Below are 12,831 nucleotides of genomic sequence, written 5' to 3'. Positions count from 1 at the left end.
ACTTTTGATGCCAAGTGCCTGGTATGACCTGCTCCAGGGACAGTGTCCATGAGCAGTTTGATTGGGGCAGCACACCACCAAACCATAACACAGGTGTCCTAAGCCGAGCTCAGGGAGGACAGAAACCTCCCACGGAGCAGAAGATTCAAGGCTTGATCTTGATTTTCAGTACAAATATCGTCCATGAAAGTAAGACCTTAAATCCTTCTGACTTTTTGGGTTTCAAGCAGGCATCCAGGAGCCAGTGGATGAGGAATTCCAGGCATGAGTCTCCGCATGAGGAACCTAGGGACGTAGGATGTTCTGCTCTGTCCCCCAACAACCCCAGGGAATTCAGGCTGTTCCTGCAAGGACTGGTCACACTGGGGAAGATGAGGCTGGCTGGGCATCCCCACCACATCCCTCCCACTGAGGAGAGGGCCCAGAGAGGTGTCACTCTCTGGTTGTGGGGCAGGGAACCCATTGGCTGCATCAAGGCAGCAGGGTTGGGACTTGCACCATGACAGACTCTGGGAGTCTGCAGGACTAGGAGCAAGCGAGTGGTGGGGTAGCAGAAAAATCAGTCCTCTCTCCCTGTTCTGCCCCTGGCAGTTGTCCCCTGCCCAGCATCCCCTAACAACCCCACATCCCTCACAGATGATACCCAAGGTCTGGGAAGAGCCTTGTATCTCCAAAACAATCCCATAAACCTCCAAATCACCCCTCAAGCCCCAATAGCAGTCCCATATCTGCCTTCTGCTGGGCACCAGACGTTACCACCTCCATCAACATGCAGGCATCCTGTCTCACATCTGCCCCCAGAAACACCAGCCCCATCACTCTGTGTGGTCTGGTCCCCTGCCCTGTTTCCTATCCCTCCCCATACCTCTTACTGTTCCCTCAGCTGCCCAGGAAGGAAAAGCCACTTTGCAGGGCAGACTGCATGGCCTGGGTGAGGAACCCAAATGCATACCAATTTCATAAATAACTCCTAGGAGGAGCACATCCAGGTCACATCCTCCTCACTCAAGAATGTCCTGCTCTCCCTTCACACCCGTGGTCCCCATAAGACAACAAGGAGTCTTGTGCTAGAAGAAAACTGTTTCTTTTTTAAACAGAACTTTTTTCAACTCTTGTTCCTCAGGGTTTTCTTTTTTGCAAACATAAAGTATTATCTGAACAACCTCTGCATATATATATATATATGTATATATCATCTATGTGTGCGTGCATACATTTATACACTTAAAAACAGTCCTGCAAACTTGTGGCATTCATAGCAGCCCATCCTGCTTCGTAGCAGAAAAGACAACTCCAACGAACAGCAAAAAAGCTGTCCCCCTCAACTAGAGGAATGCACTGAACGACATCCATCTGTGGCTCTGGAGGGAATCCCACCAGCTCCAGATGGGAGGCTTTGACTTGAGTGTAAACACATCGCTTTACAGTGTTTCTAGACCCTGGCTGGATTAACCAGTGCCATGCTAGGACACATGCCATGCTCTCCTGTGCCCCGTCCTTAGGGAGAGCATGCCCAAGGACACTGAACAGTCCTTTAAATGGTGGCAAACAGTCCTCCCTTTGCAGCTGGACTGTGACTTTCTAACTCAATTAGATACCTATAGGCAGAAATGGAGACAAGGGAGAAAGGTGAGGAGTTGTCTTTCTGAGAGAGGTGGCCACAGTAACACAGCCCATTTGTCCAGAGCAATGTTTCTGCATATTAAAGGAGAGTCACTGAGTGAGTAGCTCCCAGAGAAAATGTCTCTTTGTTCTGCCTGAGAGCTTCTCACTGTCTTTGAGGAAAGACACTAATACAAACTGGTCGAGACAGAGTAGAGGCAGAGGTCCAGGCTGGCAGGCTGGGTGACAGCCCACTCCTAGTCATAGGCATCATCATCATCAAAGTATGAGTCACAATCAAGGTTATCTGACTCATCATCAAACAGAAAGTTGTCTTCATCAAGGTCGTCATCATCATCATCATAGTCTTCCTGCCACTGCGGTTCATACTCCTCATCTTCAACCTCTTTGCCACCTTCATCTGTGTTGGGGGAGTCACACAAGATGGTACGTTTTGGCCTATTGAGAAGAACATCAGAGCAGAGCCTTGGCTGTGAGCAGCAACCACAACCCAGCCTCACACCACCCTCCTCCTCCCCTACTACCATCACCTCAGCATCCCCATCCAAAGCCATGTCTCAGGGACACAGCAGCCATGCAGATGCACCTAAGGAGAAGGTGATTAAATGGCCTTCTCCATGCGTGCAGCACAGGGCTGTGTCAGACAGCCACCTGTGACTGGGCCAACAAGCTGACTCAGTTGTCATTCTTTCTTGCAACACCCAGCACCCCATTCAGCTCCTAGAAACACAGCGGCTGTCAGAGGGGATTGGTCACACTGGGATAGCAGATGCCAATTCTGTTCCTTGGTTTAAACAGCATGTCATACAGGAATGGACATTGTTTCAAACTCATCACCTTCCAATCATACTTAACATCTGCCAGCTCAGTATGCTAGAACAGGGAAACAACAAACCATCCATTTCATCTCTCAACACACTGTTTTACAGCTGTGTCACCTCTTCTCCATTCCCTTCTTAAAATAAATATCAGGCCCTTCCATCTCCCCCCATGTATGTCCTTATTCTTGCTTCTTTCATCTAGACATGTTCTAGATCTCTGATACTACTCTCCAGAGAAACTCAAGAGAGTTCAAGGAGAGGAACCTCCATAACTGGGTCTACCAGTGATGGAGCTTTCTTGACCACAGCTGCATACAAAGTGGAGGTTTTGCTGATCTCCCTACACCACTATGTCACTTACATTGTTATCTCAAACCACAACACAGGATGCAAGTAATAACTCTTTTGTATGTCAGCGAGTACAGGAGAAAACTTGTCATCTGCTTTTTGTCTGCACTCATCCACCTTTCCTTGTTACCCCGCTAAGAAAACTCACCCTATACAGGCAGGGGCTGAAGTAGGCACATTTGAGAGTTTCACCTTTCTCTGACCAGGATCTACCAAAGTCTGGAGCCCAACATGGAAATCCTGCTAGCATGGAAGAATAGCCAGAAGAGAGAGACAATATGAGATTTGAGTTGTACTCTGGGCTGCCAACCCCTTCCCTACATACACACAGCACCGAGAGTCTATCCCCTCAGCTGATCAAGCATTTTTCTACATTTGCCCAAGATCAAACTGGACCAGAGCAAGATAAGCCGCTAATGGGCATGTGGACTTCACCTGTGTGGAGTGCCAGAGAACTGCAAAGAGACGCTCCTTGATCTGGTGTACCAACTCCAAACCAGCATTGAAATGCTCTGCTTTCAGGAGCTGAAGAGAAGAGGCCAGGTCCTGGTACTGCAGCAGGGTTTCCTCTGCAATTCAAGGCCAATAAAGTCACGCTGCTTCCCACACTCTTAAGCAGAGACCGTCCCTTGTCTCTGATTATGAAGCCAGTTACAGCTACTTAGGTCTCCTGTGCACACACATTCCTCTTTCAGAAGAGAACTTGTTGCTCCTTTCTGTATCAGTCTCCACCAGCAGCCAAACTGCTTCAGTGGACTTCCCAGAAATAACACCAAGAAGGCAAAAAAATGAGAGAGACCAGCTGGGTGCTGGCAAGTATGCCATTGCCCCACTACAGAGCTGCCACCCTTTGAACCAGACAGCTGGGAAGGCTAGTCTCTGCTTTGGAGAGGCTGGAGGACTTACCCAGAAGTACCTGCAGAGCATTAGTGTGCAGCTCTAGGCTCTCAGTCTGCTGTTCCACAATATCCATGCTCTCAGTGTCCTGGTTATAATAGCCGTACACACAGGAGTAGGCCAGCACCTGGAGCAGTACAGATCATGCTGTAAGCATCCTCCTTCAGTTTCAGAGTGGGCAAGAAGAGAGTAGCATCAAACCCTTCCAGACTTCGTTACGTATCAGTGGTCGAGAGAAGCCTGGCAGTGCTTCTGCTCTGTGGTGACAGCCCAGTGAACCATTATGCCAAGTGACAGCAGTGCAAGGCTACATAGAGCTATTCACAGGATTGGAAATGAATCCTTAATTATTATGTACTGAAGTCACAAGAACACAGACTATAAATGCCTAACAAGTGTGACTGACCAGCAGGCAGAGAGTCAAAACAACCAGCACACAGAACCTACACATTGCTGGGCAGCCCAGCTTGAACTCAAGTGGCAATGAACTGGGAGAACTGAGCCCAAAGGGAAGCAGGCATGGTGCTATACAGCACCAAGAGCCCACAACAAAGGCATTTCAACAACTGACAGACTCCTATTATGAATGAATGACCCCTAAAGCCATCCAGGCACCTAGCAGGAAACAAGACCACCATTTCCATTTTAAAAAATGGGCCAGAAAAGCCAGCAGCAGCAAGCAACACTGATGTGTATCCTGGCAAATACAGGGGCTACCATACTGAAAAGACAAAACAGGGTCAGACACCCTTGTTCCACAGGCCCCTCTCAAAATCAAGTCTGCCTGCACAAACAAGGTATATATTGCAAAGGCAACACTGCAAAGGCAATTCCCAACTCCTTCCTATGTTTCAGGGGATAGAAGGCATTGCAGGCTCCCCAGTTCAAGAAAGACAAGGAACTACTGGAGAGAGTCCAGTGGAGGACAACGAAGATGATGAGGGGACTGGAGCATCGCCCTGATGAGGAAAGGCTGAGGGAACTGGATCTGTTCAGCTGGGAGAAGACAAGACTGAGAGGGGATCTCATCAATGCTTATAAATACCTTAAAGGTGGGTGCCAAGAGGATGGGGCCAGACTCTCTCCAGTGGTGCCCAGCGACAGATTAAGGGGCAACAGGCACAAATGGAAACTCAGAAAGTTCCACCTGAACATGAGGAAGAACTTCTGTACTTTGAGGGTGGCAGAGCACTGGAACAGTGCATATTCAAAACCTGCCTGGATGCAACCCTGTGCAACTTGCTGTAGGTGACCCTTCTTTGGCAGGGGGGGGTGGGCTGGATGATCTCCAGAGGGCCCTTCCAACCCTGACCATTCTGTGATACTGCACACATCCGGAAGCTGCACTGCAAATCCTTCATAATGTGGCTATCAGGACATGCAGTAGGTAACTCAGTGCTCCCAAGACACCTATAGCTCATGAAACGAAGCTAAGAAAGAAAAATCATAACATGAGCATCACAAGGGACTTCCTAACTGTGAAACAGAATCAGGAGAGCTTTCAAAAGGTAACTGCCACCACTGGGGCATTTCAAATTGGAATGGACCAAACCCAGTACATGAAAACCCTAAATATAGATCCTTGTGCTGATCCCATGGTGTTAACTTGTGCTATGCTAAGCTCCAAATCCTATGACCTGACTGAGGAACACTGCAGACAGAGCCCAACTCAAAGTGAGAGCAGGGAAAGGCAGACATGAGCTCTTCCCCTGCCCTGATGCTATTCCTCCCCTCAAGCTTTTTCTGTCTTCCCTCATTTGGAGTAGAGCAAGTCTCCTCACTTTAAGAAATGCATAAAACAGACCAACAGAATTAGGTGTAAACCTCAACAAGCCTGTTATCCAGCCTTACCTTCCGTGCCTGTTCTAGCACTTTGCAGGCATCAAGAACAAAGGTCAAAGTCCTAATTTTTGGCATCTCACTGATGGAAGAAATCTTGTTCCTCAAACTTATGGCAAATTCCTGCAATAATCAAAGGAGGGGAAAAAAAAAAGAAGTCAATGTCAAGCTCCACAAGATTGAAAAAATAGTACCTTCCACACAGGTAATTGCTGAGCATTCTGAAGTGCCATCCCAGAAGATGCAGGCAGCAGGAGAGCGTTTACTGCATCCAACTATGACATCCCTACTGTGCCATCACTTCAACCTTTTACAGTATCTCAGCTCTAGACAGAGTTCAGCCTTCAGTCACCATTGCTTCCAAGTACTGCATCAGTTTCAGCACCTGAATTCCACAAGTTAGGTGTTCGGTTTCCACAACAGACTTAGTAGAAGAAAGCAAGCGAGGAACTATCCCTTGCATCAGAGCAAGGGTGAAAGGACAAGGCATCCCTCCCTGGATCCAAAGCCTGCTTCTCAGCTTCAGGTGAAATACACTGAGACACAAGAGAACCTGTCCTGCTTACCAGGGCTAAGGCAACAGAGTCAGCATCTGCAAAGGAAGGAGGAGGCCTTACCCTTGCATGATGATGAAAGGTGCATCTCTCATTGTAATCCTGAAAACGCTTCTCCTGCCAAGCTGCTTTACTCACCTGAAAGGAAAGGTACAAGTAACCTGCAGCAACTTCCCTCAAGTACCAGGGTTGCCTGGAAATGGCTACCACCCATACAGACTTTGACAATACTAACTATATTACTGGCAAGTGCACAAAATCCAGAGAAAAAGGCACAAGTGGAGGTCTTCATCCTCTCTCTGAGAAGCCAGGTGCATCTGAACACAAGCATGAACCACTGGGATATAGCAAACTACTCACCATAGCAGAGCAGTTGTAATAATCCTTATGAGTCGGCCTCCAGGGCTTGAGGCAACGCCAACAGAAGCCGTGATTACACTTTGCACATGTCATACTGCATGGGAGGAGAATAAGGATTGAGTGATTCTCATTTTAACAGCCACTTGCAGACAGTTCCTCCCAGTGCTCTCCTACATCACAGGGCTGGAGTGTGCGACCCAGTCGCTCCCATTCACTCAATACTATGCATTTCCCTGCGTGGTTTTTTTTTTTAAGCCTTTGCTGGAAGTGGATAATGCTTAAAACTGGTCATTGTCTCTCCAAAAATGAGCTGGCTAAACCAAGTATTTGAAGGGTGGACTAAGCATGCTGTAGTTTTAAGCAAGATCCACAGTGCGGAAAGGCAATGCACAGCCCTAGGGCCACATACAACACGTGGGGACAAATCACAGCTGGGCACTAAGGGCTGTGCCGGTGCAAGAAAGAAACAACTGGCAACTCCTAAACCTTCCAACTCCAACTCCTTCAAAGCTGGAGATAACTATCATGTAAAAAGCTGCCAGAGATCCAAGACAATTCAAAAGAGGCAGTTAAAAGAAAATTGCTTAAAGTTACAGGAATAGGTGGGCATGAAAAAAAAATGCTGAGCTATCCACTCCCCTAACCTGTACCTCTGTATGTCTATAGCAGATGTGTGTGCTACAAAAAGGCACTGCAAAATGAGTTTTGGTTCTACTACAGATATCAATGGATTTAACTTTGAATGCAGGGGAACATTTTGCTTTTCCTAGGAATTAAAAGCAATCACTCATTCCTCTAAAACTATAAACCAGCCCTGCTATAACTCTTATTCCACAGCCAAAAAACCCACCCAAACCCAAAACCACAATGGACCTGTCTTTACTCTCTCCTGTCTTCAGTAGCAAACAAAAATGGATACTCACTGCAGGCAGCCCTCATTTTTCTCTATCTGAGCGTGGCAGCTTGGGCAGTGCTTTGAAATGAGCTTAGCCAGATGTTTGCTTTGGGCTTCACTTGTCATTCCCTCATAGTACCCATCATCATCCACCCACTGAGATATGTGGCTGCAGCTGGCAGGATAATGGGCCTGAAAGAAAGAGCCAGTCAACAACACAAAAGCAGAATAGTGTGTGCCAAATCCAAGACAGCATTGCCCGTGATTCAGCTCAGCCTCACCTCTGGGAAGTTGCAGTTGAAGCAGGATATCCAGGAGCACTTGGAACAGGCTGCCCCATAGCCAAGTCCATCCTTAAGAAGGATCTGATCACAGCCCTGAGGGTTGGTGCACCATGTCAGGTTGGAGCAACACTCGACATAGCCTCTGAGGAGAGCTTTTTCATACTGTAGTAAGAAGCCAAGGAGATTTAAGGTAGAAAAGCTGCAGAGTTATGCCTTACAACTGGGGTTTGGTGCCTCTGGGCTCTACATCTGACTGAACAACTGCTCACAACAAAACAGCACTAAGTTAGTTTATTCTTTCATTCCCTTTGTGCAAATTGCCCACCCCTCAGGTAATATCTGAAGGCTGTTTCATATAATCACAGAATCGCTGCCGTTGGAAGGCACTTCTGGAGATAAAAACTCACCCAACCCCTCCAGCTCAAAGCAGAGCTGCTCAGGACCACGTCCAGTTGAGTTCTGAGCATACCCAAGGATAGAGACTACAAGCCTCTCTGCCCAACCTGTTCCAACATCCCATTATCCTTACCTGTTAAAAAAAAAAGAGTTTTCTTGCTTAAATGGAATTCCTTGCATTCAAATTAGCATCCACTGCCTCTTATTTCACTGGATATCACCAAGAAGAAACTGCCTCCTTAATCCCATTTCTGTATTTACCCCTGATCCCTCTCTTCTCCAGGCTAAACCAACTCAGCGCTCCCAGCTTCTCCTAGAGGTGTTCCAAAACCTAAATCACCTTTGCGGCCTTTTGCTGGATTCTCCCCAGTATGTCCATGTCTTTCTCGTACTGGTGATCCCAGGGATGGACATAGTACTCCAGATGTGGTCTCACCAGCACTGGGTAGAAGGGAAGGATCGCCTTCCTCAACCTGCTGTCAATGCTCTTCCTAATTCAAGCCAAGATGCTAGCAGACCTTTAGCCATGAGGGCACACTGTTGGCTAATGTTCAACTCGTTGTCCACCATGATCCCATTTTTTTTTCCTGCAGGGCTTTCCAGATGGTTGGCCCCCAGCACATACTGTTGCATTGTGTTATTCCACCCCAGGAGCAAGACTTGGCATTTCCTTTGTTGAACTTAATGATATTCTTGTTTGCTAAGTTCTCTAGCCTGTTGAGGTCCCTCTGAATGGCAGCACAACCATCTGGAGCATCAACCAGTCCTCCCAGCTGTTTATCTGTAAATTTGCTGAGGATGCACTTGGTCCCATCATTCAAGTCATCAATGAAGATGTTAAACTGTTAACTTTAGTATCAACCTCTGGGTTAGACCACTAGTGACTGGCCTCCAGCTGAGCCTTCTGCCATTGATCATAACCCTTCGAGATCAGCAGGCCATCTCACTATCCACTCATCCAGCTTGTACTTCATCAGCTTTTTCTATGAGGATGTTGTGGATGATGGCGTAGAAAGTTATAAAGCTGAGATGAACAACATCACTCCTCATCGACCAAGCCAATCATCTCACCATAGAAAGCCATCCAGTGCTCTTTTTAACTTCTTCTGATTTTAAGTTCCTCAGCAGACTTTTGCTTAGTTACATGATGCGCAAAGGGGAAGGAGACTCACTTTGCCTACAGCCTCTCGACATTACCGCAGAGGACAAGGAAAATTGGTTATCAATAAGGGACTGTTCAAGTAGGGACCCAGGGATACAACCATACTGCACACAGTAGCTTAGTTTTCTATGCTCAGTTACTATAGGGTAAGGACTGTGCAAACATACAGAAAGCTAGAGGAAGTTCAGAAGAAATCCTGTAGTCTTCACAGCCCTGCTGCAGAGATTTTTGCATACCTGGAAAGCTGCTCTAAAGCTATCATGCACAGAAAGGACAATACAGGTCACAACAAGCACTAGAGAGAAAAGGTGCAAGCCCTGAGCACTGAAAGGCTCCGACAGGTTTCTCATTCATTTCTCATTTATTCTCTTGTGTTCATTCTCTCTCTCAGGCAACGTAAACCAGAGAGTGTGCGCTGATAGGCTGCGAGGATGTCAGCCTGTGTCATTTCAAAATGCCTGGTGGAAGCAAAGTTTCAATAAAACCACCTCATTCTTCTCAGAGAGTCATCATCTGGGTCTGTTATCATCCTGTTGAGAGACGATGTGATCATTTCTGCCTAGACAGCAGTACCCAGAGAAATAAATGGGTACTTGAGTCAGCAGATCGCACCAAATCACAGCCTTCACAGAGGCTGAATTTCACAACACCTGATGTCTGGAGTTTTGCTCTGCTCCATCCTGTTTTCTTGGTGAGGAGGAGACAGAGATGCAACTGCTGAAGCAGGTCTAGGATTCCTACTGGAACCATAACAGAAAGAGGAAGCCTAAAAGGAGAGGGAACAAGTGTCCAATGAAGGTCTGGGAAGAAAACTAGCCAGGTACAATCAAGAAGTTGCCAAGTACCACACGACACCGACCAACAGATTTTAGAGGAACCTTTGCACACACTGGAGTTAATCTAGGTATGAAGCCTATGGCATGACTGCCAGCAGAGAGTCTCTGGGGGCAGAATGGAAGACCACCTCTGAAGAATAGACTCGCAAGGAACTTGAGGGAAACAAGGTTGAGAGAAAACCTCTTTCAGAAACATGAGGGGTTTATATACTGTAGGAACACAAGCATGAAAAGCTTAAACTCAGCAGGCAAGGGAAGGGATTTCTCACAGCTATTTGGCACTGGTGACACACTTGGATACTGGGAACAGTTTGGGCCCTCAAGTACAAGACAGACATTAACAGATTAGAGAAAATGTCATCCATAGGCCTCCAAAACAGTAAGGGGCTGGAGCAAAGAATGTAAGAGGGGAGGCCGAGAGAGCTGGGTCTGTTCAGCATGGGGAGAAGGCAGGCAAGGGGGATCTTACCACTGCCTAGAGCTACCTAAACATAAGATGCAGAGGCGACTGAACCTGGAGCAGCATGTTTTAACTTCAGTGTCAGATCTTCACACAATAATCTGGCTATTTTGAGCACAGGGTTGGACCAGAGATCTCCACAGATTATTGTAACCTGAAGTATTCTGTGACTGTATGTGTAACTCCGCACAAAGCATTAACACTCCAGCCATACCACTTACTGAGCAAAAAGGGAAACAGATAACATTTCAGTGACAGTATCACAGCAACTTGTTAAAACTTGCTGCAATCATATTTTTTTTTAATAATAAAATAGCCATAGCAATAGGATGTTAAATCCTGCTCTGGACAGGTGCGACTACGGGATTTGCAAAGCCAGTAAGAACTAACTGCCCAGACACAGGTACTAATTCTTCAAGCACTTCTTACAGAAAACAAGATACAAAAGATACATCGAAAGAGACACTTTTCTGTAGCCTTGCCCACTTCAGTTGCCAGTTTGCAAGCCTAAAGAAAAATTGTAAGATAAAGCAGTCTATGACTATTGTTCATTTCTCCTTATAACTGTTCACACAGGATGATGACAGTAACGAGCTGGAAGAGGAGGAGAATATTTTTGGTGAAGCAATTGCTGGCGGAGACCTGTCAAACAACAGAGCAGTGCAAAACAGATGAGACACGTGTTCTGTCCAGCAATTAACAAAAACACTGTCATGCAACAGCCACAGCTCTGCCATTAGGTGGGGAGAACATTCAGCTCTAATAACTAAAAGCTCAAAGATTAGGGAGAAAAAGTAGCTTCTGCTTCAGAAGCAGCAGCTCCTGCTGTCTGTTGCTGACTGTGGACTAAGGTGAGCAGAGCTCAGGAAGCTTGGTTTAGAGATGTCTGTAGATCCACACAGACTTAGAGTGAAGATTAAGTCTGTGGCAACTTGTGTCATCTTCACAAAAACCTGAGGTGCTCAAAGCCAGAGACTCATGGAAGAGAAAGGACGTTGCAGTCACTGATGCAGTGATAAAATGAAATTGCTCAAATGTTTTCTCTTCATTTGTCCTAAATTTTACAACTGCTTCCAGCATGCCAGCAGAGGATACTTGTCATGAGCTGCTACCACAGTTCTCACCTGGTCCTCAACTAAGGATGCACGTGAAACGTTGTTTGCTGGAGATATGTTTAGAGGAAATACCACTGTGCTCTTTTGCTGATGTTATGCTTTCCTCAATAGCTGGTATTGACCATGATCAGAGACAACAGACACCACGGGGCAGAAATCTGGTCTACCTCAACTATCCCACTGCCACTCTTAGGAAGGGAAAAAGCAGCAGCAAGATTATCTGCTAGTGCTGACCAAAATGAAACAGAGCTTATTACACCCAGTAACCACCTCTCCCTCACCTTGGCTATAATGTCCTCAGAGGAAACAATGGAATAAATGAAGGCTGTAGTCGGCTGTGCACGGCACTCAGATATGGGACAGGTGCAGTTGACAACCATGTTCTGTTCAATGCGAGTTGTGAGATACTCACTCCAACAGGGCTGTGAAGGCAGAAGAGGAGAGATTAGAGCTAAACAGGACCTGCATCACCTGGGTCATGTGATCCTGGAAGCCCACCCCACCCAAACCGTGGCTAAGTACTCAAATACACACAAGTGGGAACAGACTAATCAGGAGTTGAAGGATCACAACAAACAAGGAAGCTGAGAAATGAGAATGTATGATTTCTGTGAGAATCACCTGATAGCAGCTTCAGACAAAGAACAGCTGCTCCAACTAGGCAGCAGCAATTCCCTACCAAGTTACAGGAGCCAAAGACCCCAGGACCTTCACCTTGCAGCAGTAGTGCATGCAGCAGAGGGTTGGTGGCTTCTCAGTGGGACACAGCTGGTTCACACAGACTGGGCAGTGGGTTCCTGGGCTTGGGGGAGGCTGGGCATCCTGCACTTGCAGCCCAGAGGAGATGAGCAGGGTCTCGCGGTTCTCCACATAGGACTGGATCAGGAAATCCACATTCCACCTGCAGTGCATGAGGAGGTGCCGAGCAACATCATCTGGGATGCTCAGAGTATCCTGGACCTGCTGTACTGTCTGGTTCATGAGCAGCTTCGCCTCCTCTGGACTAAGCGTGTGCCCCATTGGCACCTGCAGCATTGCCATGAGAAACTCCTCCGACCTGCTTATGCCAGGATTCAACCTGACATGGAGAAATGTGTCACGTCCATACAGGGTGGAGATGCACACCCCTCCACACATGGTGACACGCATCCCTACCAATACAGGCAGTCTATGCTGTCCTCATCTGGAGATGACTTTGGTGGCCTGCTCTGGAAAACCATCTGTGCCTGACCCCCAAGAGA

The 12,831-nt window shown here is 47.1% G+C and overlaps 1 protein-coding gene across 1 annotated transcript; it reads right to left on the bottom strand.

Annotated features, from left to right (window-relative positions):
• Window positions 1–1,859: 1,859 nt before the first annotated feature.
• LOC104168270 (cullin-9-like) lies at window positions 1,860–12,739 on the bottom strand. The gene is made up of 11 exons (XM_009708813.1): window positions 12,305–12,739; window positions 11,872–12,012; window positions 7,619–7,783; window positions 7,366–7,529; window positions 6,443–6,536; window positions 6,146–6,220; window positions 5,541–5,651; window positions 3,699–3,816; window positions 3,228–3,361; window positions 2,941–3,032; window positions 1,860–2,061 (listed from the first exon to the last, which is right to left on the bottom strand). The coding sequence occupies exons 1-11, from the start codon at window positions 12,737–12,739 to the stop codon at window positions 1,860–1,862; spliced, it is 1,731 nt and encodes a 576-aa protein (XP_009707115.1).
• Window positions 12,740–12,831: the final 92 nt, after the last annotated feature.

The sequence above is a fragment of the Cariama cristata genome, unplaced genomic scaffold (genome assembly GCF_000690535.1).
Source record: "Cariama cristata isolate BGI_N322 unplaced genomic scaffold, ASM69053v1 scaffold3111, whole genome shotgun sequence".
Taxonomy (NCBI): Eukaryota; Metazoa; Chordata; class Aves; order Cariamiformes; family Cariamidae; genus Cariama; species Cariama cristata.
The sequence above is the reverse complement of the archived record's forward strand: the minus strand, read 5'-3'. Positions and strand labels throughout refer to the sequence as shown.

What these genes read in the sequence shown, in the direction of transcription:
- LOC104168270 (XM_009708813.1), bottom strand. Translation starts at nt 12,739, where the DNA reads ATGCGTGTCACCATGTGTGGAGGGGTGTGCATCTCCACCCTGTATGGA. An exon ending in AAAAATGAGGGCTGCCTGCA is followed by an intron (nt 6,537 to 7,365) that starts GTGAGTATCCAT and finishes CCTCCCATGCAG; the next exon opens with TATGACATGTGCAAAGTGTA. An exon ending in CCTTTCATCATCATGCAAGG is followed by an intron (nt 5,652 to 6,145) that starts GTAAGGCCTCCT and finishes TGATTATTGCAG; the next exon opens with GAATTTGCCATAAGTTTGAG.